General features: G+C 60.5%; 3 protein-coding genes and 1 non-coding gene across 13 annotated transcripts; 3 read left to right on the forward strand and 1 right to left on the reverse strand.

The window, feature by feature from the left end:
- Positions 1-874: 874 nt before the first annotated feature.
- Positions 875-9,023, reverse strand: USHBP1 (USH1 protein network component harmonin binding protein 1). 4 transcript variants are annotated; one of them, XM_070246546.1, is made up of 13 exons: positions 8,894-9,023; positions 8,428-8,626; positions 8,187-8,335; positions 7,518-7,953; positions 5,273-5,398; positions 4,963-5,099; positions 4,659-4,799; positions 4,214-4,381; positions 3,307-3,556; positions 2,578-2,799; positions 1,716-1,822; positions 1,394-1,516; positions 875-1,140 (listed from the first exon to the last, which is right to left on the reverse strand). In XM_070246546.1, exons 2-13 carry the CDS (start codon positions 8,479-8,481, stop codon positions 951-953), a joined length of 2,103 nt encoding a protein of 700 aa, XP_070102647.1. In that variant the 5' UTR covers positions 8,482-8,626; positions 8,894-9,023; the 3' UTR covers positions 875-950. The 4 variants fall into 4 exon arrangements, with proteins under 4 accessions (XP_070102647.1, XP_005604168.1, XP_005604167.1 ...); XM_005604111.4 differs by having other exon boundaries at positions 4,963-5,102; XM_005604110.4 differs by having other exon boundaries at positions 4,963-5,102; positions 8,755-8,951.
- A 1,302-nt stretch (positions 9,024-10,325) lies between these two features.
- BABAM1 (BRISC and BRCA1 A complex member 1) lies at positions 10,326-17,734 on the forward strand. Of its 6 annotated transcripts, none has more exons than XM_023625399.2 (10): positions 10,514-10,870; positions 11,317-11,362; positions 11,729-12,073; positions 13,071-13,129; positions 13,794-13,914; positions 13,996-14,074; positions 14,861-14,885; positions 16,131-16,260; positions 16,449-16,535; positions 17,259-17,734. In XM_023625399.2, the coding sequence occupies exons 3-10, from the start codon at positions 11,750-11,752 to the stop codon at positions 17,460-17,462; spliced, it is 1,029 nt and encodes a 342-aa protein (XP_023481167.1). In that variant the 5' UTR covers positions 10,514-10,870; positions 11,317-11,362; positions 11,729-11,749; the 3' UTR covers positions 17,463-17,734. The 6 variants fall into 6 exon arrangements, with proteins under 6 accessions (XP_023481170.1, XP_023481167.1, XP_023481168.1 ...); XM_005615008.4 differs by having other exon boundaries at positions 10,700-10,870; positions 11,767-12,073; XM_023625402.2 differs by lacking the exon at positions 11,317-11,362 and having other exon boundaries at positions 10,326-10,870; positions 11,767-12,073.
- A 1,008-nt stretch (positions 17,735-18,742) lies between these two features.
- ANKLE1 (ankyrin repeat and LEM domain containing 1) lies at positions 18,743-23,407 on the forward strand. 2 transcript variants are annotated; one of them, XM_070246548.1, is made up of 9 exons: positions 18,746-18,920; positions 19,001-19,153; positions 19,525-19,630; positions 19,723-19,861; positions 20,075-20,848; positions 20,996-21,167; positions 21,912-22,071; positions 22,178-22,307; positions 22,567-23,407. In XM_070246548.1, exons 1-9 carry the CDS (start codon positions 18,859-18,861, stop codon positions 22,737-22,739), a joined length of 1,869 nt encoding a protein of 622 aa, XP_070102649.1. In that variant the 5' UTR covers positions 18,746-18,858; the 3' UTR covers positions 22,740-23,407. The 2 variants fall into 2 exon arrangements, with proteins under 2 accessions (XP_070102650.1, XP_070102649.1); XM_070246549.1 differs by lacking the exon at positions 22,178-22,307 and having other exon boundaries at positions 18,743-18,920; positions 22,567-22,730.
- On the forward strand, positions 21,802-21,946 carry MIR8957 (microRNA mir-8957). The gene has a single exon (NR_127960.1). It is a non-coding gene; the product is annotated as a microRNA mir-8957 (primary transcript).
- Positions 23,408-24,289: the final 882 nt, after the last annotated feature.

Here is a 24,289-nt window from a genome sequence, read left to right on the forward strand (position 1 = left end):
CAAAGGCAGCCACCCCACCCCCCGCGCACGCCCGCACAGGGGCGGCCTGGCAGCTAGCCCACACCGGCCTGCGATGAAACCCCTTCTAATCCCGTCTTGGGCTTCAGCTACCGCCCTGCAGGGGACAGCTGCCCACTAATCCAGGCCGGCCGGGTCGCCCAGACCCTCTCCCGCGCGGGCGGACGGCGCGGAGGGCCGGGACACGTGGCCCCGCAGGGGACGCGCCGGCCGCCGGCCGCTGGGACCCTGACGCCGACGCTCCGGGGGCTCCGGCTGAGGGCGGCGCGGCTCCAGAGCGCCGGTGCGCCTAGCTGCCCGCCGTGAGCGCTCGGCCGTCCTCCCCGCCCCGGCCGGCCCGAGGGCGGCTTGCAGGCTTTGCCTTCCAGGCGCCCACTACCCGGAGGCCCTTTAGCTTCGCCCCGCATTCTTTGCACCTTCCAAAGCAGCCTCTGAGTCCTCCTCCCCCTCCGCCCCGCGAGCCCGTGCTCTTCCAGCCAGCTTTCCGCCCTGGACCCCGCCAGCCTGCACCTGCCGTCTGGGATGGGGGCATCTTCCTCTTGGGAGCATCTGCCAGGCCCGGCCCAGGAAGGGGTGGGCAGGGGAAGGTGTGTGGGGGCTCCTGAAGGCAGGTGAGAGTTGGAATTCCAGCTCTGGATGTAGGACCTCACTGACCCCCTGACTGCACAGCCCAGGCTGCTTCGGGCATGACCCCGCTGACATGTCCTGTTAACATGACGCATGGTGCCTGGCAAGAAACACCAAGTCTTTCTCAAATGACCAGCCACCTTCCCCCCCAGGCCCCAGAAGCTCAGGTGCACCAGCCCCCACCGTGCTGAACGTGCCTCAACAAGCAAAGTCACAACACATGACATCATAACATCACTCCGGGACAGTTTATGACATGGCCCGCCACAGCTGTCTGGCCGGTCCGGATGCAGCAGGGGCAAGGCCTACAGAAAGGTTTCTCCTGGCCCGGGGGTTGGGCAGGGCGGCCGGGGCCTCCCCAGGGCCCTCACTGTGGCCTCCAGCAGGGCCAGCTCCTCCGCCTGTCGGGCCTCCATTAGTGCCATCTGCTGCTCCAGCTTCCGTCGTTGCCCCTCCTGCTTCCGGTGGGCGCCACGGAAGGCCAGGACCAGGGCGCTGGAGGGGGGAGGCTGAGCTAGGAAAGAGCCCCCGCGCCACCCACGAGAGGGCTCTGTACCCCCCGCCCCAGGCAGGGGCTCTTTGAGACTGGGTCTTCCTGAGGCCTCTGCATCATTCAGCAGGGGCTGACAAACATTAGGCACCAGGGGAGGTGTGGGGTGGATTGAACTTGTCACCCACATTATGGGGGCAAGCCGAGGCTCAGAGAGAGCCAGGGGCTCTTCCAGGTCTCCAGGGGAGGGGCACCCACCTGTGAGCCTTGCATAAATCACTGTTCAGCTCAGCACTCTGAGCACGTCTGGCTCGCCCCTTCTGAGCCATCTGTTCCAGTTCCTCCCACAGAGACTGCAGCTGCTCCCGCAGGCCCAGGGCCCTGGTGCAAGGGTGGGGAGAGAGGGGCTCACAGCCATACCAATCCTGTCTTCCTTCCCGCCTCCCACCTCCCTGCCCACGGTGTTGTCTCCATGTGAACACAGCTGTACACAGGCATGCACACAGCACCGCCATGGGCTCTCCCAAATGCCCCACCCAGGCCACACATCCCCCAGCCTGGGACCCAGGCACACACACACCGGGCGAGTGACGCTGCCAGTTCCTGGGCCAGCTCCTCTGAGTCCTGCACTTTGCCCACCTGGCCACCATCAATGCCCCTGCTGCCACCAGGGACAGCAGGAATGCCCTGTGAGAGACAGAAGCAAAGGTAGTGACATTGCCCAGGCTGAGGGTTTGCTCAGCCCAAGCTGGATGTTGAGGTCTCCCAGACTGTGGTGGCCACAACCCCTCCCCTCATAGAGTCCCCAGTCTGGTGAGATACCCCAAGAAGGGTAAAATTAATTCCTAACAAGGGAAATAAATCATAGGAGCACTCATCTTAAGGCAGTCTAGGAGGGCTACCTGGAGGAGGTGATGTCTGAGCTCAGACTGCAGGAGGACAAGGACTTAATCAGATAAAGAGGGAAGTGACTGGTGTTCCTGGCAGGAGCACAGCACGTACAAAGGTTTGGAGGTGGAAGAGATGATTCAAAGGAGGATTCCAGAAGCTGCTGAAGGCTTTAAGCAGAGAACAGACAGGATTAGACAGGAAGGGGCAAAAGGGAAGCCCTCAGGGGGGAAGCTGGAACCAAAATCTAGGAAGAGATGATGCGTGGGCTGGCCTGTTGGAGTGGAGGGGGAAGTGTAAATAAGTCTGGGGGTGAGAAGGAAGAGGGACAGCTTTGAGTGACACGCTAAACCCCTTGGGGCTCACTGGGCTCAATTCTCTCCAAGAAAGAAACCCTAAAGTACAGGTGGTAAAGCTGGACATGCAGCTTCATCGTTTAACTCCTTCCTTTTTGCAGAAATGGAAACTGAGGCTCAGAGGGGGCCAGGATTGACCAGAGCCCCCTAGCCAGTAGTGTGCTGCTCTCTCTGCCAGGTCCAGCAGGGCCCGCTCACCTGGACCCGCTCCTCCTCGTCTCCGCTGCTCTGGCCTCCACTGCTGTCGCCACCACTGCTGTCGGCGCCCCCCATCTGGAGCTGTGCCCGCTCCCACTGCAGCTGCTCCAGCAGGAGCACGTGGGCCGGGCCCTGGGCGCGGAGGGCAGCCTCCCGCAGCTCCAGACCCCGCTTCTCCCGCCGCACCAGCTGGAGCCGCAGCATTAGGTCCGCCAGGGTCTCCTGAGAGACGAAGGAGAGGGCAAAGAATGTGCGCCTCTAGGATCAACTGCTGGAAAAACAGGCCCCGGGAGGCGCCCGCTGATGGCCAGTCAGGCAAGAACTCCGTCTCACTGTGATCTTGTGTGGTGGCAAAGACCGTCCTCCCACAAAAACTACAGCCATGGAAACGGCCGTGCAGAGAGGGCAGGTGTCTTAGACAAGTCAGGCAGCAGCTCAGGGGGAGCAGTCTTCATGCCAGGCTACACACCCCAGATTATGTCCCCTACCCCCATCTCTGTCCCATAGGAAGGGCATTTTGCAAAGCCAGATGTGGAGTCTTATAAGAAACTGAATTCCAGAGGACAAACTCCTATTCATCCTCCAAAGCCCAGCTCCACATTCCCCTCCCTCCAGGAAGCCTGCCCCCAGCCCAGCCGAACTCTCCTTTGCTACTTGGTCCCCCAACCACATCCCTCTCAGCCTCAGTCAAGGGTTTTGTCCTACGTGGTGACCAAAGCCCATGTGTACCCGCGTGGCTGCCAGGTCCTGCTGGATCTGCATCTTCTCCAGCCGGGGCAGGGCTGGGCCAGGCTGGGTCCCCAGAATGGCCTGCACCATGGCTTCTGCATGAGGCACGGCGGGCGTGGGTGCCAAGGTGGGGCCAGGCTCTGGGGGAATCTTCACTAGAGCACGGCGCTCCTGGAGACGCTGGACATAGCCCCGGAGCTGGGTGGCCACCTCCTCTGGTGTAGGCCTATCCACACTGCTGCCCTCGGGGCTACAGGAAACATAAGAGGGGCCTGTGTCAACACTGGCAGACATGGTTGTGCTAACTTCATGCTGGCCCTGGTGGGCTCTATCATCTTCCATCTTACTGACCATAATGGATCTTATGCATCTGTGATGGGTGCTCTCCAACCAACTTGGTCGGCACCATAACGCTGACCCCAATGGCAACATCATCCATCAAGACAACGTAGTGAACACCCTTGTGCCAGTGGGCACCATTGCTCATGGCAACGTGGTGGATGCCATCACACCAACCCAGTGGGCACTGTCACTCCTGCCAACATGGTAGACAACATCATGCCAACTCAATGGGCACCATCACTCAGCTTGCCAACTCTGTTAGGCAGTATCGTGCCAATCCCAGTGGGTACCAACATCAGCCCAACCCCATTAAGCACCATCATGCTAGTTCTAATCAGTGGGCGCCATCATCCATCTTCATGCCAAAGATGTCCTATACCAAACCCAGTGGCTGTCAACCACCATGCCAACTTTGTTGAGTAGCAACCAGCCAACTCCAGTCAGGCCTCATGCCAACAACAGTGGGCCACGCCAACCCCCAACACAGGACCAGCTCTGGGAGCCCCATTCTCCAGTTACGACCCCATTCACTGGCCCGTCCACTTCCCAGGGTTCCCAGAGGTACCTTGGTTGTGGCTCCCTCAGTGTCCCACCATCCATGGCAGCCTCCTCTTGTGCCAGCAGCCTCTGAGCTTCCTTCTCAGCTGCCTCCAGGTCACCCACGCAGGCTTCTGCTCCTGAGCCCGCTTCCCAAAGAGTGAGCAGGGCGCCATACCCGTCCTCACAGAGCTCACTGTGGGACACTGGTTCTGAGTGCTCCAGGACACCCAGCCCCAGCTTGCTGTGTAGGTGACATCCCCACTTGCTCCTGGCTCCCTTCCTTCACCTCCCACCTCCGCCCCCAGGAGCTTGCAAACTCCTTCAGCACCTTCACCTAAAATTGCCTTCATTTTTGCGGTGGGGGAAAGTGCTTTCCTGCAAGCACCCTGTCTCTCTCTGAGGATGGGGGCCCTCCTCAGGGCACACCCCTTCCCTTCCCAGCCGGTGACGTCACGCTGGGGTGCACGGACCTGTATTGCAAGGCCAGACGCAGCGCGGTGGCCTCGGCCTCCCGCTGGCCCAGCTGCATGCTGAGGCCCTCACAGCGGCCCTTGCACTCCTGCAGCACAGCCGACAGCAGGCGGTTGAAGCCTTTCAGCTTCTCGATGCTCCTGCCTCCGAAGGTGGGGAAGAGGGAACGTGAGAGGCCTCTCGGGGTGGTCAGGACCTGATGGATGTCGCCACTCCTCCTCCCTGCCCTGACTCCGGCTCCAGGCCCGGCTTTATATGGCATTGCCCAGGTGCCCTCACGAGCTCAGCCTTTGTGGCTCTTACCCCCGGAGTTGCTCCATCTGGGCTTCCATGATGTGCATCTCGGGGGCGACGGGCTGGGTGGGGAGAGGCCCAAGCATCTGGGTGCTGGAATCACTCCGGAGGCGCCGGAGCAGGGGGTGAGCCAGGGAGAAAGGGTCCTGCTGGGAAGATGTGACTTGCTTCACTGATTTGTCACCGATAATCACCATGCATCGTCGGTTTAGGCCTTTGCCAAGCCTGGAAGCTATGGGATTGCATGCCCAGGATTTGAGGCTCCCCACCTCAAATCCTAAGGATCTCAAAGTCATGGTTTTGAGCTTCCCACACTCACATGAGTCCCCCAAGGCTCCTCGTCTGCCCCAGAGCTGCTGGAACCACTGCCCAAGCCACCTGCTCGGCCACGGGAGGGAGGTGGGAAGGGCTCCAGGCTCACCAGGGAATCCTGTAGCTCCTGGACCTGGTGGGAGGGGGGCGGGGGAGGGGAGGTCAGGCCTGGGGGCTCCAACCACTGGCCAGCCCTCTCTAAGACCTGTTCCTAGAGTAGTGGCAAGAGCGCCGGCTGGGAGAAAGGAACCCCAGCTACTCAGCCCACCAGATCCCTCACTATACGAGCTTGGGCAAGTCACTCAGCCACTCAAGACTTCTCTTTCCTTAGACATACAGGTGGTCAACAGGCACATGAAAAGATGCTCAACATCACTAATCAGCAGGGGAATGCAAATCAAAACCACAAGGAGACAGCACCTCACACCTGTCAGAATGGCTGTCATCAAAAAGACAAGATAACGTGTTGGCAAGGATGTGGAGAAAAGGGGATACTTGTGTGCTGTTGTGGGGAGTGGAAACTGGTGCAGTCACTATGGAGAACGTATGGAAGTTTCTTAAAAAACTGAAAATGGAACCACCATATGATCCAGCAATTCTGCTTCTGCATGTTTCTCTGAAGGAAATGAAAACACTAACTCGAAGAGATATGTGCACCCCGTGTTCACAGCAGCATTAGTCACGAGAGCCAAGACGGGGAAACAGCCTGAGTGCCTGTCGATAGAGGAACGGATAAAGAAGGTGTGGTATATATGGAATACTACTCAGCCACGAAAAAGGAGGAGCTCTTGCCATCTGTGACAACATGGATGGACCCTGAGGGCATTATGCTAAGTGATGTAAGTCAGACAGAGAAAGAGAAATACCATATCACCTCACTTACATGTGGAATCTAAAAAACAAAACAAAGCAATTGAACCCACAGATACAGAGAACAGATTGGTGGTTGCCAGAGGCGGAGGATAGGGGGTGGGAGAGAAAAAAAAAAGATTTCCCTTCCCAGCCGTGAAATGGGCCCCACTCCGTAGGGAAATGGCCCCCCCCTTGTGCTGGGCTCCCACAATCTTGCCACGTGGTCCCGCGGGAGATGAGGCCTGCTCCCCACGATCTCTTTCAGCCACATGGCTTCAGGTGCCACCCACATGCTGAGGATGCCCCAATGTGTCCCTCCCAGCCTGATATCTCCCCCACGCTCTGGACTTGGACATACAACTGTCCCTTTGATGGCCCCATGGGGGTGGCCCATCGGCATCTCGAGCTGATCAGGACCCAAGCAGCTTCTGGTCTCCCTCTCACCAAACCTGCCCCTCCCGCAGCCTCCCCATTTCTCACTTCCGGTCCCTCAGGTCTCCAGACCAGGACTTGGCCCCAACCCCTCTCTAGCTTTCAGACCCCCACCTGCCAGCTCCACCTTCAACATCACCCAGAATCTGCTCAGTTCTCGCCACCTCTACAACTCCCACTATCCAGCCAGTGTCTGGACTCCCTGAATCTCTAGGCTTCCACCCTGGCACCCTACAAGCTGTTCCTCCCACGGCCACCAGAGGGCACCTGTGAATGCCTGCGTCAGGTCCAGACCCTCTCCTGCTCAGAAACCTCCGTGGCTCCCACCTTACTCAGAACAAAAGCTCAAATCCTCCCCACAGCCCACAAGGCCGTGCACAACCTGCCATCACCTCCATGCCCTCATCTCCTCCCACTCACCCCCACACTGGCCTCCTCACTCTTCCTTGAACACACCAATCACACTCCCACCTCAGGGCCTTTGCATATGCTGGTGCCTCTCTGCCCACCATGTTCTTCCCCCAGAACCTTGCATGGCTCCTCCCCCACCTCCTTATGGTCTTTATGGAAATGCCACTTCCTCACTGGGCCTCCCTGATGGCCTTCGCTAAGATTGGAAGGGACCTTTGTCTGTTTGGGGCTCTGCAGTCAATGCTCCATAAAAGGTTTTTTTTTTTTTTTTAATTTAATTAATTAATTAAATTTTTGAGGAAGATTAGCTAACATGCATGCCCATCTTCCTCTACTTTATACGTGGGACACCTACCATAGCATGGCTTTCCAAGCAGTGCCATGTCCGCACCCGGGATCCGAACCAGCGAACCCCGGGCCGCCAAAGCGGACCTGCGAACTTAAGTGCTGCGCCCCCGGGCCGGCCCCGAAGGCTTTTCGAATGAACAAATTGCCCATGCTGGGCCTACCTCCTCCCTCAGACGGGGAGCCCTGGGAGGCAGGCCTGTCCCACTCACCTCTCTCTGCAGCGTCGCCTTCTCAGCCTGGATGGCCTTCAGGGAAGCCTGTATGCGAATCAGCTCGTCCTGGCGGCTGCCCAGGGCCAAGCGCAGCCAGGCATTCCTCTCTGACAGGCGGGCAGCCTCCCGCCGGCAGCCTGCCCCCTCCTGCTCCCAGCAGGGCACCGGTCCCTCCTCGCTTCTGCCCTCCTCCTCTGTCGGCCCAGGGCGGCCTGGGGGCCGGTGGCGCCAGGCTGCGGCGGCGGCCTCCAGCGCGCTCAGCGCATTCTGGAGAGCGTGAAACACATCAGGGGCTCCGGGCCCGGTGGGGCCAGGCTCCTCCTCCCGGGGGGCTGCCTCTGGTGCCTGGTGGGCTTCCTCTGCAGGTTCATGGGGTCCCTCGGGGGCTGGAGCCAAGCTCCTGCTAAAGTCCCCATCAGCCTCTTTGTCCGTCCTGTGAAGAGGCGAGAGATGGAAGGTTCTGGAAATGGGATCCTCTGGGGTGGGTGGCACACCGAGGCTGTGTGTCAAGGCTGCGGCTGCATCATGCAGGGCCTTGAAAGTCAGGCTGCGGAGGGCAATGGGGAGCCCTGGTGTGTGTGTGAGCAGGGCAGGGACACACTCAGATCTGTGGGTGGGGAAGCTACACCAGGGCTGAAGCGGGGGGCACAGACCAAGGGGCCTTACCTGCTCCCCACACCCTGCCCACTGGCCTCCACCTCAGGGCCCAGCAGCTCCGGCCTGCAGCTCTCCTGAGATGGCACAGGGCCCAGCTCAGAACTCCCGCTGGCTGCCTCAGCCTCCTCTGAACTTTCTGCCACAGGGTCCAGCTCACCCTGCAAAGAACCCAGGGCTGAGCTCTGAGCTAAGCAGGGCTGGGCCCTGGGGTCCCAAAGAGCTGGGTGTGGCAGGGAGAGGGGACACTTACGGGCGGAGCGTGCCTCCCTCGTCGGCTTCTGGGACGTGTGGCCCGGACACTCATTGCTGTCCAGAAATCGGTGTCCTCTGAATCCTCCTCCTTCCTCACCCCCAAAAGCCACAGCCTAAGCTGGGCTCTTGCCTTTGTTGTCCTGAGCAAATGACAGCCTCAATTTCCTCTTCTGTGAAATGGGCATTAATTTTCTCCCCTGGAAGGGATCTTGAGTTATCAATGCTGACTCGGCACATTTGAATGCCTCCCTTGACAGGTAGCTCACTACCTACCAAGGTTGCCCTCACCTCCCCCTTCTCCTTTGTTTCCTTTATCTTTCGCTACCTCTGTGCTCCCCTCCCTGGGACGAGGACTTCAAGAGTCCCCTCTCCTCGCCAGGGTGCTTCTGAACCAGAGGCCCCATTCCTGGGGTTGGGTCACCCCAGCCCGCTCTACTTCTACTTTTCTGTTCCTCTGGGAGCACCTTGGTCAGAGGCTCGAGTATCTTGAAGACTCTTGGGGTCACTCTAGCCACTGCCCGCTCAGGCCAGGGCGGGCCAAGATTGGCCTGGGAGGGGCCGGGGAAACAGGAAGCCCCCTCCCCTGGTCATGTGACTTGTTATTGTGCGGTTTCCTCCTCAAGGACAGCGGCTTCCTCCAGCCCCAGTGGGGCACACGTGTCCGTGTCCAGCTCCCAAGATGTCAATCCCTCCTCACTTCAGCCTCTGAGCTCCTCCAACATGTGAGCCTGAGATTCCTTATCTGTAAAATGGGGTAATTACAGCATTTTCCTACAGTGTCTTGGGAGTTCTAACAAGCACTTTGCACGCGGCCGGCTGGGCACCATCCGGGAAGTGAATCGTAACACACCCTCCTGATTCCCTGCTATCTCTCTGTCTGTCCCATCTCTGCTTCCTCTGCCAGCTGCTGTTTTTCTTGCATAAATGCGGCATTCCTCAGGGCCCAGATGGTCCCTCCATCCTGTCCATTTTTCCGGTATCCATCTCTAAAAGGGCCTCTTCGTCTCCATCCATAGCCACAGCCCAAGCCTCTCCCCTCCCATGTGGCTGCCAGCTCAGCTCCCTCCCTGGGCTCCCCAGACACCCCTCCACTCCCTTCCTCCCAGGCCCCAGAGACAGAGATCTTACTGTTCCCTTCCCCTACTCACACACCCTCCATAGCTCCCCATTGCCCTTGGGAAACATTTCAAGCTCTTCAGCCTAGCATTATAAGGCCCTTACAAACTATGCCAGCTGCTTGCACCCATGCATCCTCTCTGCTCTAGCCACGATGGGCCCCTCTGTGAACAGCTGAAGGTTCTCAATTCTCTCACACCCCGGGGGGCTTTGGCCATCCTGTAACCTCTGCCTGAAATACCCTTTCCTTCCTTCTGCACTTGGACTAAACCGTGCGGAGACTGGATTAGCCTGAATCTTCCTGGTGGCACTGTCAGCCCCTGGAAGGCTGAATCTTCCTGCTTCCGTGTCTGCAAAGATGGTAGGAAGAGAAGTTGTAATTCTCTGACTTTGGGTACCCCGGGGCATTGAAATCCTCACCCTTAGCTCCGCTCCAGCCCTATTAACCTGTTAAAAGCTCTACCACGCCAAGGCTCTTCCAAGCCTCCAGACCCTCGCCCTCGCCTCTGCCTAGAATGCCTTGCCCCTCTTGTTTATCTAGCAATTTCTCCATCCTTCAAGGCTCAGCTTACACAGCGCCTTCTGGCTGTCACTGAACCAGAGCTGGCTGATGTGGGCAGGCTTTACCGACGCTTTCAGAAATAAAGAAACCGAGGCTCAGCGTGGTTTTTAACCGGTTATGGGGCTCAGGGGAGAAGTGTGCAGGAAGGAGGAAGGGTGCTTTGAAATAGTTCCGGCTTAGTACATATTTTTGATTTTTGCAAATATACGTAAAATAAGGAGCAGAAATAAGCAACTGGGAGGAGCCTTGGGGCCTGGACCACGCCCATCTCTGTCCGCAAAGACTCGCCCCTCACGAGGTCGAGGTCAGTTCCACTAATCACCAGTCAGCCCCGCCTCTTCCCTTAAATGCCGCCCAACTCAGTCTCTCTCAGTTTGTCACACCGCAAGCCCGGCCCCCTCCGCCCAGAGCGCCGCTCCGCTCGGCCCCGTCCCGCCTCGCTCCGCAGGACCGCCGACCACCGCAGTATCAGTCGGCCAGACGGAAAAGCTCCGCCTAATCTCGCTCAGCCAATCACATTCCAGGGCCCGCCCCCGCAGCCCCGCTCCCGTCTGTCACGCCCCAAACCCCACCCCCAGCCCAGCCCCAGCCTATCAGCTTCCACGGCTCTCCAGCTGCGTCTGGTTCGTCGCTCCGCTCGCCTGCGGCCCGAGGAAGGACATTTCCCAGGAGGCGTCGCGGCCGCGCCGCCCCGCTTCCGGCGGCGAAAGATGGCGGCTTCCTAGCGAGTCGGCGGCTGAGGTGGAGGGAGGTCCAGGCTACGGTGAGCGGAGAAGTGGGCCGTGAAAGCCTGTGGGGCCCGTCCCCAGAGACTCACCTCCCCTAGCCCCAGAGGTCCCGCTTCCGCCTTCAGCTCCGGTGTCTCCTGCAGTCTAGCTTCATTCCTCTTGCTGCAGCTGGAGCGTTGTTTTCCTTAGATGTAGGGGCTGCAAGGCGCGCAGAGACCACCCCAGGCAGCCCGCACCCATTGCCCAGATAGGCGCGCGGGTCCATCGGCGTCCTGTGCTTGCTCGAGGGACCCATAACACCCCGATCCTGCCCCTCCCCTGCACAGACAACCCCCGGGCAGCCCAGCGCCCACTGGAGAGAGTCCTAGAGATTATTAGTCTTTTATTCACCAAGACATTTTCAGTTTCAGGTAAGAGAAAGCCCAGCTCAATCTGGCTTAAGTAAGAGAGGGGAGTCAGTGGCTTGTATCTCTGGTTGCAGGCATAGCTGGATCCAGGTGCTCACAAGTCTGCCTGCCGTTTTCTGGGTGAGCATCACTTCAGGCGGGCTCTCTTTCCCCTCTCGGAGGCCAAAGTGGCTCCTGGCCCTTCTCGACTTCTCTCCTCCCAGGTCTGCGGCTCTAAGGAGCCGCTCTTCCGTAGTGGGACCGCTGGACCCTGTATCGGGTCACGTCCCCATTTCTGAGCCACTCACACTGGCCAAGGAAGGGGGAGGGGTTAGCCTTACGGAAAAACAGGGAGACCGTGACCTTAGGTTACAGGATAAGCCAGCGGGCCGTGTGAAAGGCACCTCTCCGCAGATGAGCAAACAGGCGGGAGGAGTGACCCTCACCGTCAGTGAGCGGCTCAGCCTGGCCTCCTGCACTGTCACCAATGTTGTTAAAACCCCTCAGGGAAGGATCCTGGCTTCCCCCATGTCTGCTCCATCCAGCCACTCAGGAGCCATGGAGGTGGCAGAACCCAGCAGCCCTGCCGAGGAGGAGGAGGAGGAGGAGGAGGAAGGGGAGCAGTCCTCGCAGCCCAGGCCCCGCACGCGCTCCAACCCTGAAGGGGCCGAAGACCGGGCGCTGGGGGCCCAGGCCAGCGTGGGCAGCCGCAGCGAGGGTGAGGGCGAGGCGGCCAGTGCTGACGACGGGACCCCCAACCCTCCAGGAGCCGGCCCGAAGCCCTGGCAGGTGCCCCCGCCAGCCCCTGAGATCCAGGTGCGGACGCCAAGGGTCAACTGTCCAGAGAAGGTGGTAAGTGAGGGCCTCGGCCTGTGGCTCCGAGGCACTAGGGAACCTTGGGCTTAAACATTCTTGCCTTTTGGGATTCACTCTGCAAACAGTCCTTTCGTGTGAGTTTCCTAGGGCTGCCCCAACAAATGACCACAAACCAGGGAGCTTCAAACAACAGGAATGTGTTTTCTCACAGTCCTGGTGGCCAGAAGTCCCACATCAGGCGTCAGCAGGGCCACCCTCCCTCCACAGGCTCTGGGCAGGGGCCTGCCTGGCCTCTTCCAGCTTCTGGGGGCTCCAGGCGTCCTCGGCTGTGGCTGCGTCATCCTAGTCTCTGCCTCCGTCTCCACGTGGCCTTCCCCTCTGTGTCCCTTTGTCTTCCTCTTCTGTCCCTCATAAGGACACTTGTCATTGGGTCAGGATGATCTTATCTCAAGATTTCACCTGAATTATATCAGTAAAGATCCTAATTCCAAATAAAGTCACATTCTGAGGTTCTATGAGGACATATCTTTTGGGGACCACAATTCAACCCACTATATCCTTGGTTTTGTGGGGGGTTTTTTTGTGAGGAGGATTAGCCCTAAACTGACATCTGTTGCCAGTCCTTCTCTTTTTGTTGAGGAAGATTGGCTCTGAGCTAACATCTGTGCCCTTCTTCCTGTATTTTGTATGTGGGCCGCAGCCACAGCATGGTTGATGGGCAGTGTGTAGGTCCATGCCTGGGATCTGACCCCGCGAGCCGCTGAAGTGGAGACTTAACCACTACACCCCAGGGCAGCCCCAGTATATCCTGTTTCTGTGTCACATGTCCTGTGGTTCATTTATTCACTCATCAAGCTGGAATCCTGAATCCCCTGAGCCCCGTCCCGAAGTGGAGAGCTTGGCTAGGAATTGGGGGCGTCGTACCACCTTTGCCGAGGGGGCTGCTTGGAGAGGCCAGCGGAGTGGTGGGGCCGGCGTTCGTGCCCCGGTGCTGCTGGGCACAGTGCCCTCCCACCGTCCGCCTTCATTGCAGATCCTCTGCCTGGACCTGTCGGAGGAAATGGCCCTGCCAAAGTTGGAGTCGTTTAATGGGTGAGGGGCACATGTGGGGCTTTGAATGTGCAGTCACAGCTGGGAGGGGCCCAGCCCAAAAACTGCAGGGTGGGCTGTCGGAGACTCCCCGCAGGCTGGCCCGGCCTGGGCCTGGCGGTGTCAGAGAGGAACGGGGATAACTGGTATCGATACAGCCGCAGCGGCTGGGGCCCTGTTCCAAGTGTGTGCGAGCTGTCAGCGCCACCAGTGTCAGCAGTGACTTGGAAACTCTGAGATGCAAAGTCGCCCAGGGCCCCACAGCAAATGGGCAGGGCCGGGATTCAGACGCAGGCCTGGCTGACCCCGCAGCCCTTGCCCTGAGCAGCTGGGTCTCTGTGGGGTTGGGTGGCAGGGGCTGGACGGTGCCTGAGCAGCTCTGGGAGTTGCTGGGGACGGGCATCCAGGACTGCCTGTGGCTGAGCAAAGGTCTGGGGGAGCTCTGGTGGGTCCCATGTAAGAGCCAGGCTAGCCAGAGGGACCCCCTTGGGGCGTGCAGGAGCTGGAGAGGGTTGGCTGGGCTGCGCCGGCCCCCTGCTGCGTGACCCGAGCCTCCAGGGCCTCGTCATGGGGCTGCTGGAGGCGTCCCCAGGATGAGCAGGTGAATGGGTGCCGCCAGGCCCGGAGGCCTCCCCTTAACACCCCGTCACTGTCTGTCCCTCCCCAGCTCCAAAACCAATGCCCTGAATGTCTCCCAGAAGATGATCGAGATGTTTGTACGGACAAAACACAAGATTGACAAAAGCCACGAATTTGCGCTGGTGGTGGTGAACGATGACATAGCCTGGGTGAGGCGAGGGCGGGCTGGGGTGCCCTGGGGTCCTCTGGGGGTCAGGGAGCCGCTTGCTGAGGCCTGTGCTTCTCCACAGCTGTCCGGCCTGACCTCCGACCCCCGCGAACTCTGCAGCTGCCTCTATGACCTGGAGACGGCCTCCTGCTCTGCCTTCAGTATCCTTCCATGCGGGGCCCCCTGTGTGGGGCTGGCCGTCCTGTCCCCAGATCCCAGGAAGCCTGAGCTCAGTTGGCTCAGGTCAACATGCCAGCTCTGCCGCTACAGGCTGGGGCGGCTCACCTCTCTGAGCCTCGGTTTCCTCTTCCGTGAGGTCGGGGGCACAGTATGCCCACTCCCTCGGGGCGCCGTGGAGATCAGGTCAGGACAGAGGAGCAGAGAGCAGCTGACTTGCCCTTTGCGTGAGCAGACTGCACCCACACAGGGAGCACTCCACCCAGGCCAAGTCTATGCTCGGTGCTTAATAAATGGCAGCATGACTGAAAGGCCACAGTCCCCACTGCAGCCCCTTTCAGCCTGGGCACGGCACCTCGGATGCTGACTCGACCGTGGGAGGCCTAAGTGCAGCCTGGAGCGTAGAGTGTGATCGCTGTGAGCTACAGAAGAACTCTGTGGCGAGTCTTGGCAGGAGGGGACAGCGCCCCCCGTAGCTCCTTCAGTGTGAGGAGAGCAGCCCTGGCCCTGAGGGGAAGGGGGGCTTTGAATCATCAAGGGTCTTCAGGGTGTCCAGTGCCAGCCCCCTAGTTCATGATCTATGCCAAGGGATACTGAGGCTCAGAGAGGGCAAGCAATGGGGCCAGGGTCGCACAGCACACCTCTGGCACAGGGGTACTTGCCACCAGGCTCAGAGGCACCCACACTCTCTTGGTGTCAGGATGAGGAAAGCCACCCGTCCCTGCCCACCCATGCTCTGCCGCCAGCCTTCTCCTTAGTGTCCCCACCAGATCTGGAAGGTCTCGTCAGCCTCATGTAAGTCCCCTGTGGGGAAATTATTGTTCACCTTGGAAGAGAAGACTCTTTTCTGAGTGAAAGCTTCAAACAGCCCAGAAATGTCCTTTGAGGAGGCCGAGGTCGGCCTCCCGCAGCTTGTCTCCCTGGAACAGCTGCGCACTCACCTTTCTGGAAGCATTTCTTGCAAAAGCAGCGCCTCCTCCAGTCTCCCTTCGCCGGGGTCTGTCGTGGCCCCTGTCCCTCAGCCCTGGTGTCTCAGCCCAGGAGGCGGCCCCCTGTTTCTGTAGGTGGCCACGTGGCGGGTGTTTCCAGCTCAGCGGGCCACATGGTCTCTGTCAGCCGAAGGCAGCCGCAGACCCTGCGTGCCAGGCGGCGGTGGCTCGTGCCGGTCGGGCATGCCTCACGGACACTGCCAGGGGAACCGAGCGGCATTGCCGCGTGTCGCGAGATGCTCTGGTTTTGACTTGCTTCTTTCCCCACCCCCATTTAAAAACATACACACCGGTCTTAGCTCATGGGCCCTGGTGTTTCGCCCCCAGTTTTCCAGCCCCGGATGGTGGACATGGCACCTGTTTTGCTTTTGCTGTCACAGTTAACTTGGTATAGCCATCCAGGCAGGTTTTGCAAGTGACCCCATGGCGTAGATTCCCAGCGGAGGCCTGCTGGGGCAAGGAGGGGTGTGTGTAATTTTGCTGGACTTCAGGGACACCAACCCTGTTCCCTCCCCAGCGTGGGGGTTGGTCACGCTACTGGACCTTCTGCTGCCTGATAGGTGGGAAGAGGTCATATGTGGCTTCGCTCTGCTTTTGTTTTCATTCATTTGTAGGCCATTCAGTGTTCCTTCAGTAACTTGTCTACTTATCCCCTTTACCTATTATTGTAGGGGATGGAGGCTGAGTGGGAACAGGGCGCTGACTTAGAATCTGAGATTCGGGCCCCGCCCCAGAGTCTCCTGGCCTGGTGGGGCAGGTCCGGCTCAGGCAGTGGTGCGGCCCGCTCGGGGCGCTGAGGGTGCCCAGAGCGGGCTCCAGCTTCGGGGTCAGCAAAGCGTCCCTGACAGAGCGGGAGAGGTCAGGCGGAACAGCCAGGCTGGGGAGGGCTCCGGGCGGAGGGAACGGCCATGTAGGCAGGCCGGCAGGCAGTGGTGGACTTGGGAGGGGTCGCTGGGGCCTCGCATGCCCGGTGAGGAGCTGGGCGCTCCGAGGGCGACGGGAGGGGAACCCCGGAGCGTGCTCTGACATGGCCCCGCTCCCCACTGTGCAGCCAGCAGAAGACAGAGCTGCCGGTGACAGAGAACGTGCAGACCATCCCGCCACCCTACGTGATCCGCACCATCCTCGTCTACAGCCGGCCGCCCTGCCAGCCCCAGTTCTCCCTGACGGAGCCCATGAAGGCGAGCGCGGCCGGGCGCAGGGAGGGAGGGAGGGCTGCCCACAGCCGGCACGGTGGTGGGGAGGGGCCTCTGACCGCCGGGCCAGCACGCCTACAGGCAGCTTCCCAGAGTCTGAGGCGGGAGCTGCAGAATTGTCATGGAGGCATGGGGTGACCCGAGTCCCCAACGCTGGTGTCCTTCCCCTGCAGAAGATGTTCCAGTGCCCGTATTTCTTCTTCGACATCGTTTACATCCACAACGGCAGCGACGAGAAGGAGGAGGAGATGAGCTGGAAGGTGAGAGGTGCGGCGGGCGGGTGTGGACGGGGTGTCTTGGAACCCGCCTGCCCTCGGCCTGGGGCCCACCTCCGCTGTGCAGCCCTGGAGCCCTGGCTCTGCTGACTCTGGGTCATGCGCTTACTCAACAGCCATCCTCACACGGCTACTGCGAGGCAGTGGGGCTGTTGGCACAGTGGCCCCGGGAGCATGTAGGGTCCTGCCCACCTCATCCCCAGCATCTGCTTTACTCTCTTCCTGTCTTTGCCCTCGTTGTGCCCTCTGCTTGGAACACCCTGCCCTCCCTGCCTCCCCAGGCTCTGCTGGGCTTTCACACCCCAGCCCTGAACTAGCTGTGTGACCTCAGGTGACCCACTTACCTCTCTGAGTATCAGTTTGCCCAACTGTGAACAGGAGCATTGAAACCAGCTCCTACTCATATCTCAATACCCAAACTAAAAGTCCCTATTCTGAGAACCCTTCCCTGCTCCCCAGAGATCAGTGTGGGGGCCGAGGGATTGTCTGTATCCCATTGTGGGAGCTCTGGGACAGACCTCTCAGGGTCCCTAAGACTGGGTAGGTGGCAGGTAATGTTTGCTGAATGCAGGAATGTTTTCTGCCTGGCAAGCTCCCTTCACCTTTCAGAACCCACCCCTCATGCCCCATCCTCTGGGAACCCCTCCCAGGACAGGGAGGGCCTGGCAGGGGCACCCCTGCCTGAGCAGCTTCTCCCTGGTCCCACAGGACATGTTTACCTTCATGGGCAGCCTGGATACGAAGGGGACCAGCTACAAGTATGAGGTGGCACTGGCCGGGCCGGCCCTGGAGCTGCACAACTGCATGGCCAAGCTGCTGGCTCACCCACTACAGCGGCCCTGCCAGAGCCACGCCTCCTACAGCCTTCTGGAGGAGGATGACGAGGCCGCGGAGGCGGAGGCCACTGTCTGAGCCCTCCCTGCACACCCACCCTGCTCGCACAACGAAGCCCTTGGCTTCTCATACAGGGCTCTGCGCGACACAGGGGAGGGATTCCAGAAGGCACCCAGGGCACCTGGGGAGCCCTGGAAGGAAACCCAGGATTCCAGGAAGCAGCCCAGGGACTCTGGGCACCCATTACCCATATTTCCCAGCCCACATCCCACTGCCAGTTTGTCAAGTGTGATTTTTGTTGTTCCCTGTTATTTTTGTTGCCAAAACAAAAATTTGAGAATCCACAGCAATCAGCTTGTGTTAATTGGGATCTTTTTGGTTGCAAATGACAGAAAACCCACCCACTGAGCAAAAAGGGGGATGGCTTGGTTGGTAGGGATAAGCAGCCAAGGTGCAGCTTCAGGCTTGGCTGTATCCAGGTGCTTGGGCAACACTGCCATTGGGGAGGGCTGAAATACCCTGCATAGTTAGTGTTCTGTGTGCCCTGCATACCTGCCAACCTGTGGAAAGGGGTGAGATGGCCATGAGCAGTCCCCAAACCCCAACCCAGGAGAAGTGGCACTTCTCCCAGCATCCCCGTATGACTGGCCTTGCCTGGGTCGTGTGACCTTGCATTGAGCCAGTCATGGGCCAAAGCTCTGGGATGCTCTGATTGGCCAGGCCTGCATCAAGCGTCTCCTGTGGGAAAGCAGGATTACAGCGCGATGGGGAAATGCTGTGGTGCTCTCGAGGGGAAGGGAGACGGAGATAGGCAGACAGGTCCACCCTTCGGCTGTCTTCCTGGATGACGAGCAATCATGGAAGAAGGGTAGCAACCGGACTTTCTCAGTTCCACGTAGAAGGAAACAGCTCTATGGAGCAACTGCTTTTCCTCCCCGTGAGCATATATTGGGCACCTGTGTTCCAGCCCCTGGTTCCACTTCTCAGCGGCCCGGAAAGGATCACTCTCCCACTTGGCAGATGGGGAAATAAGGCCCTCGGAGGCCCACCGCTCCAAGGAACGCCTCCGGTTCCGCGGGCCTGAGCACAGCGACGCCGAGCTCCTGGCGCGGGGGCGGCCACGAGACGCCTCACACGGCCCCGGGCTGCGCGCGCCCACGGCCGCCGCCCCGGCAGAGGCTTCCAGGAGCTCTGGGGCCCCAGCTCGCAGCCCCACCCCTCCGGCAGGGCGCCTCCGCGGGGCCCCGTTCGGAGACGTGATAACGGCGCACCTCGCGGCCTCAGCCACTCCGGCCCTTATCGGCTGCGCCAGACGGTGCCCGCGCGCCACTGGGGGGCGCCGCCCCGCACGCGCGCCCAGGCTCGGGCCCCGCAGGCGGCGCCGTCGGGCTGGGGAGCCTGCGCGGCGCGGCGGCGCGTGCGCACACGGGCGGCGGGCCGGCGGGCGGGAATCCGTGCGCCGGGTCGCGCGGGCATGGGTGCGGCGGCTCGCCTGGCGCGGCGGCTGCGGGAGGCGCTGCGGGAGGAGGAGCCACGGTGAGCGCGGGGCGCGGGGCGCGGGGCGCGGGGCGCGGCGCGCGGCGCGCGGCTGGTCCACGCTGAACCCCCGTCCGTAGGGCCGTGGAGCAGCTGCTGCGCCGCGGCGCCGACCCCAACCTGCTGCTCGAGGATGGCGCGGCGGCCATGCACCTGGCGGCCGGAGCCCGGCAGCCGCGCGCTCTGCGGTGCCTCGAGGCTCTGCTGCGCCGAGGCGGGGACCCCAATGCTCGGTGAGGCGGAGCCTGGGCCGGGGCAGGGTCTTCCTAGTCCCGGCGCCGGGCCTGGGAATCCGGGAAAGGGCGTTCCACGGTCCAAGGGTGGGAACTCACTGCCCGAGGGGGGGACCTTGGGAACCTGGGCAGGGATCCTGAGGGTCCAAGGCGGGGGGAAGGGTCCCAGACCGACCGTGGGGTACGGGGTTGCGCTGGGGCCGAAGTGAGGATCGAAGGTTCGGCTCTGGCGGTAGAAGCTCTAGGGTCAGAGAGCTTTGGGTCCCGGCCCGAGGGCGCATCTTCTGGGTTCCAAGGGTGGTGTCTCAGGCTGGAGAATGGAGATGGGGGTCGCGGGGGCCGGAGATCGAGTCCGTCTGCTCCTGCCCCAGCTCGGCCGAGGCGCTGACGCCGCTGCACGTGGCCGCCGCCTGGGGCTGTCGCCGCGGCCTGGAGCTGCTGCTGAGCCAGGGAGCGGACCCCGCGCTGCGTGACCAGGTGGGCGGCCCTGCGCGGCTGCGGCGGGCGGCCCCGGAGGGCGGGCGGGGAGAGGGGAGCGAAGGGGCCCCCTGCTGACCGCGCCGCCGCAGGACGGCCTCCGGCCGCTGGACCTGGCGCGGCAGCAGGGGCACCAGGACTGCGTGCGCGTCCTCCTGGAGCTCGAGACCAGGACCAGGACCCCGACCCGGACCTGGGCAGAGACCCAGGAGCCCGAGGCAAAGCCTGATGGTGAGGGGGGCCTGCCGGCCTGGGGCTCCTAGCGTCTGATCTGGCTTCGCTGTCTGTCTGTGCTCTCCTCTCTCCTGCAGCTCCGTGTGCCTCCCACGCCGTTCTTCCTTCCCACAGCTTTTGCTGCCTCTTGCTGTGTGGTCCAACTCCCATCTCTGTCTCTGGCTCCCTCTTCTGCTTCGCTCTGACCCCCCATCGCATCTGCTGCTTCAGGCCCAGGCCCCCGGGGAAAGGGGCCGGACGCCAGCCCCTCTGAACCCCCCGACGTGACGCTGGACTCCACAGCACCGGGCAGAGGTGACACCAGAGACAGGGACCTGGGGTGTGGTCCCGGACCCCCTGGTCTTCTTGCCAATCCTGAGGCGGCGGACAAGTATGGCAGCTTGGAGTTCCCCCCAGGGCTGCAGGACTGCAGCACAGACGCCTCCTTCGTCACGGCGGTTGAGGCCTCTGAAGCCGAGGCCCCAGCCCCAGACATCTCCCCCTGGGCAAGGTCATTGCCCCAGACCAGGCAGGGGCTCCTGACTGGCGTCCAGCCCTCCCAGAGAGTGCCGAGATCTCTGGGTACCCCACAGCCGGTACATCAAGCCGTCCTGGCCAGTAGGGAGGCAGAACTAAATGCTGGTCTGCAGGCCCTGACCTTGACCCCTCTGGATGCCTCCCCCTGCCCCATGTCCCTCCCTAACTGGAGCCCAGCCCACAGTCCCCCTTGGGAACCACTGTCTGGACCCCCCAATTTCCGCTTCCTGACCGATGACCAGTTGTCCCTGGACAGTGATGTGGCAGCCCTCTGGCTGACGGAGGACGAGGCAAGCTCTACAGGCAGCAGGGACTCTCTCCCCTCCTCCTGGCGCCCACCAGTCCCTGCCACGTCTGACCTGGAGCTGCTACAAGGGCCCCGTGTGCTTGGCACGAGCCCTGGCCCCGTCATGCCCCGCACCCGGCCGCGCTACCTCCGGCGGCTGGGAGAAGCACCGGCTGCTCCTGGTTAGTCCCTTCGGGGCATCCAGCATCCAGGGTGTCTCCAGGAATCCCGGGAGATGCCTGACTTCCTGTCGTGCCTACTTCACTCTTTGTCTCTGGGAACCCCCCTTCCTCTGTCTCCCTTGACTCAGTTTCTTCTCCCAAACCCAGACTTTTCAGGGCACAGCCCAGAGCTGGCCAAGGCCTTGCAGACAGGCCATATCCCAGATGCCCAGGCAGATGAAGATGAGCTCGCCCAGCAGTTTGAGCAGCCAGATCCCACCAGAAGGTGGCGGGAGGGGGTTGTGAAGTCCAGCTTCACTTATCTGCTGCTGGATCCCAGGTATTTGGGGCAGGAATGACCGAGAAGTGGGAGCTGGAAAGTTCCAGGATTGCTGCTTTTTTTAAAAAGGTTTTGTTTTTCCTTTTTTCCCCAAAGTCTCCCGGTACATAGTTGTATATATTTTTAGTTGTGAGTTCTTCTAGTTGTGGCATGTGGGACGCCGCCTCAGTGTGGCTTGATGAACGGTGCCATGTCCGTGCCCAGGATTCGAACTGGCGAAACCCTAGGCTGCCAAAGCAGAGTGCGCAAACTTAACCACTCGGCCACAGGGTCAGCTCCCCAGGATTGCTTCTGATTTGCTGTGTGTCCTTAGGAAGGGGACTGGTCCTCTCTGGGCATCAGCTGCCTTATCTATAAAAGGTGGCTTGATCCAATTCAAGCTGCTGAGTGTCTTCGGGGAGCAGCTGCCCCTCTCTGCTCTATAAAACGGGGGTCACTGGAGGCTGAGCTGGTGGCATAACAGTTAAATTTGTGAGCTCAGCCTTGGCAGCCCGGGGTTCATGGATTTGGACCCAGGACGTGGACCTACGCTCATGAAGCCACACTATGGCAGTGTCTCACATACAAAACAGGAAGATTGGCACAGATGTTAGCCCAGGGCTAATCTTCCTCACCAAACAAAACCCCCCAAAAAAAGCCCAGAACAAGGGTCACTGGATGTGGGTTCAGTTTGCCTTGTGAACTTAGTGGTTGTTCTGGGGCAGCTCTCGTCACTGCCTTCTCTGAGCCACCCTATTCATCCAGGAGAACTCAGGACCTGCCAGCCCGAGCCTTCTCACTGACCCCAGCTGAGTGCCTTCGGACTTTCGTCCATGCTATCTTCTATGTGGGCAAGGGGACACGGGCCCGGCCAGATGTCCACCTCTGGGAGGCCCTCAGCCACCGTGGACGGCCAGGAAAGCAGGTGTGAGGATAAGGAGCAGGATCATGGCATGGGCAGCCAGGCTGTGGGCAGATAGAGTAAGGAGGGAATTGAGGGGCAGACTCCTGATCCTGCCCTGGCCCCCTAGGCCTGCCCTAAGGTGCGTCAGATCCTGGACATTTGGGCCAGTGGTCGTGGTGTTGTCTCCCTGCATTGCTTCCAGCATGTGGTCGCGGTGGAGGCTTATACTCGAGAGGCATGTCTTGTGGATGCTCTAGGTGGGTGCCTGGCTTATGGGATGGGGGGTGGTCACAGGAGGGCCACTTGATCTACCAATTCCCTCATCCCTTCCCTCTTAGGGCTGTTCATTTGTTTAATGAGCAGTTATTAAGCACCAACTGTGTATCTGCATGTGCTCATATATTGCTCTGTTGGTTTATCCCTGCTCCAGGGCAATACGTAGTGGGTTCATTGTCGTGTATTTCTGCCAGGGGTTCACCAAGGCTGCCCCTGTGACCTCACCCCCAATCTCTCCAGGGATCCAGATGCTGACCAACCAGAAACAAGGGCACTTTTACGGTGTGGTGGCTGGCTGGCCACCTGCCCGGCGCCGCCGCTTGGGTGTGCATCTGCTGCACCGCGCCCTCCTTGTCTTTTTGGCTGAGGGTGAGCGAGAGCTACGGCCCCAGGACATCCAGGCCCGCGGCTGAGCACTGGGGAATTGGCCATCCAGCCTGGCTAGAGCTCAGGGTATTTGAATGTTCCAGCTGCCTCGTGCTGAGAGCAGCCCTCCGTCTGCAGCTCCAGAAGGGTGGGGGGTGGGGGGCAGCAAGGCGAATCTCCCCTCAGGCTGAGGGACTTTGTTACAGATGGAGCTGCTGGAGAGGTAATGACCTCACCATCATGGGAGGATGGGGATCAGAGGTTCTTTGGAACATTCCAGTGCTTCGGCACATGCTGGTGCTTTGGCAGTTTGCTCCTGTCTGTGTGGACAGAGCCCACTTTTGTCTCCCAGACACAGGACCCACAATGTGGATGGGCTGGGGGAGTCTGTCCAGCTCAACAGCCAGGTTTTGCTGCTTCCCAGCTGTGGGACTTCAGACCAGTAGTTTGTCTCTCTGAGCCTCAGTGTTCTCAGTGTACAGTGGGGACAGTGACAGGTCCTGCGGGGGTCATTGTGAAGAGCTTTGCACTGAGCCAGAGGCGGCCCTTCAGCCCAGGTGGAAAGTCTGTGGGGGAGGGGAGGTGGGAGGTGCGGCTGCGGAGGTCGGGTGTGAGGGTGAGGGAGCAGCCTTCCTGGGGACCGCTGGGCGCCTTGAGCCTCCCGGATTTCTCTGAACCTCTTGCTTCCACAGTAAAATGGAATCAATAGCCCTGACTTGCTGGTGACGCTCTGCGATTTCAGACTATTCACATATGCTCAAAGCTTCAGTAAATGCCGAGCCGCCGTCGTCGTGGCGAGGTGGTGGCGGGATCATTTAAGTTTTCCGAAAGTGTCCAGTGGGTTTAGGGACTTGGGGAGATGCGCTGCCTCATTGGGCTCTGCACCTGCCCATCATCGCAGCTCAGCGAACCAGGTCCTGCAGGGGGCGGGCGTGGCCCGGGCGGGTTCTCCGGCCTCCAGGCCTGCACTGCAGAGCCCTTGGCTCCTCTGGCGGGAACGGCTGGTATAGTAATCAGGCACCTGGCCTCTGGGCTGGGCCTGGGCTCTAACGCTTTAAGGGAACTGAATAACCCTCTCCTGAGCTTGTTTCCTCATGTGTGAGATGGGGAGCCTCGCAGCCACTAAGTCACTTGACGAACAGCGTGCCATCGGCCCAGGAATTCACTAACAGGTCAATGGGAAAGAATCCAGAGACTCCAAAGACCCCACAGAGGTGGGGTCTGCCTAACACGGTTTCCCAACCTTGGCACTGCTGACATTTGAGGCCAGGGTTTTTCTTGCAGTGGGGGCTGTCCTCTGCATCACAGAGAGTCAGGGCAGCATCCTCCCCAGTGGGGGAAATCAGAACTGGCTCCCGAATCTGCCAATGGACAACAGTACCCCTGGTGAGACCCCTGGTCTAACCCAAGGGTGGGCTCATCAACCGGTGGGGAAAGGACAGAAGATACAGCCACTCTTTCCTCCCCTGGTGCCTGCAAACCACAGGAAGACCTAGGCCTACCAAGATAGAATAGAGCAGAACCCAGAGCACAGCTGTGGGGCAGAGAAATCCTTCCTCCAGGCGGAGAAAGACAGATGCGGTGGCTTCAAAGTAAA

The sequence above is a fragment of the Equus caballus genome, chromosome 21 (genome assembly GCF_041296265.1).
Source record: "Equus caballus isolate H_3958 breed thoroughbred chromosome 21, TB-T2T, whole genome shotgun sequence".
In the NCBI taxonomy this organism is placed as follows: Eukaryota; Metazoa; Chordata; class Mammalia; order Perissodactyla; family Equidae; genus Equus; species Equus caballus.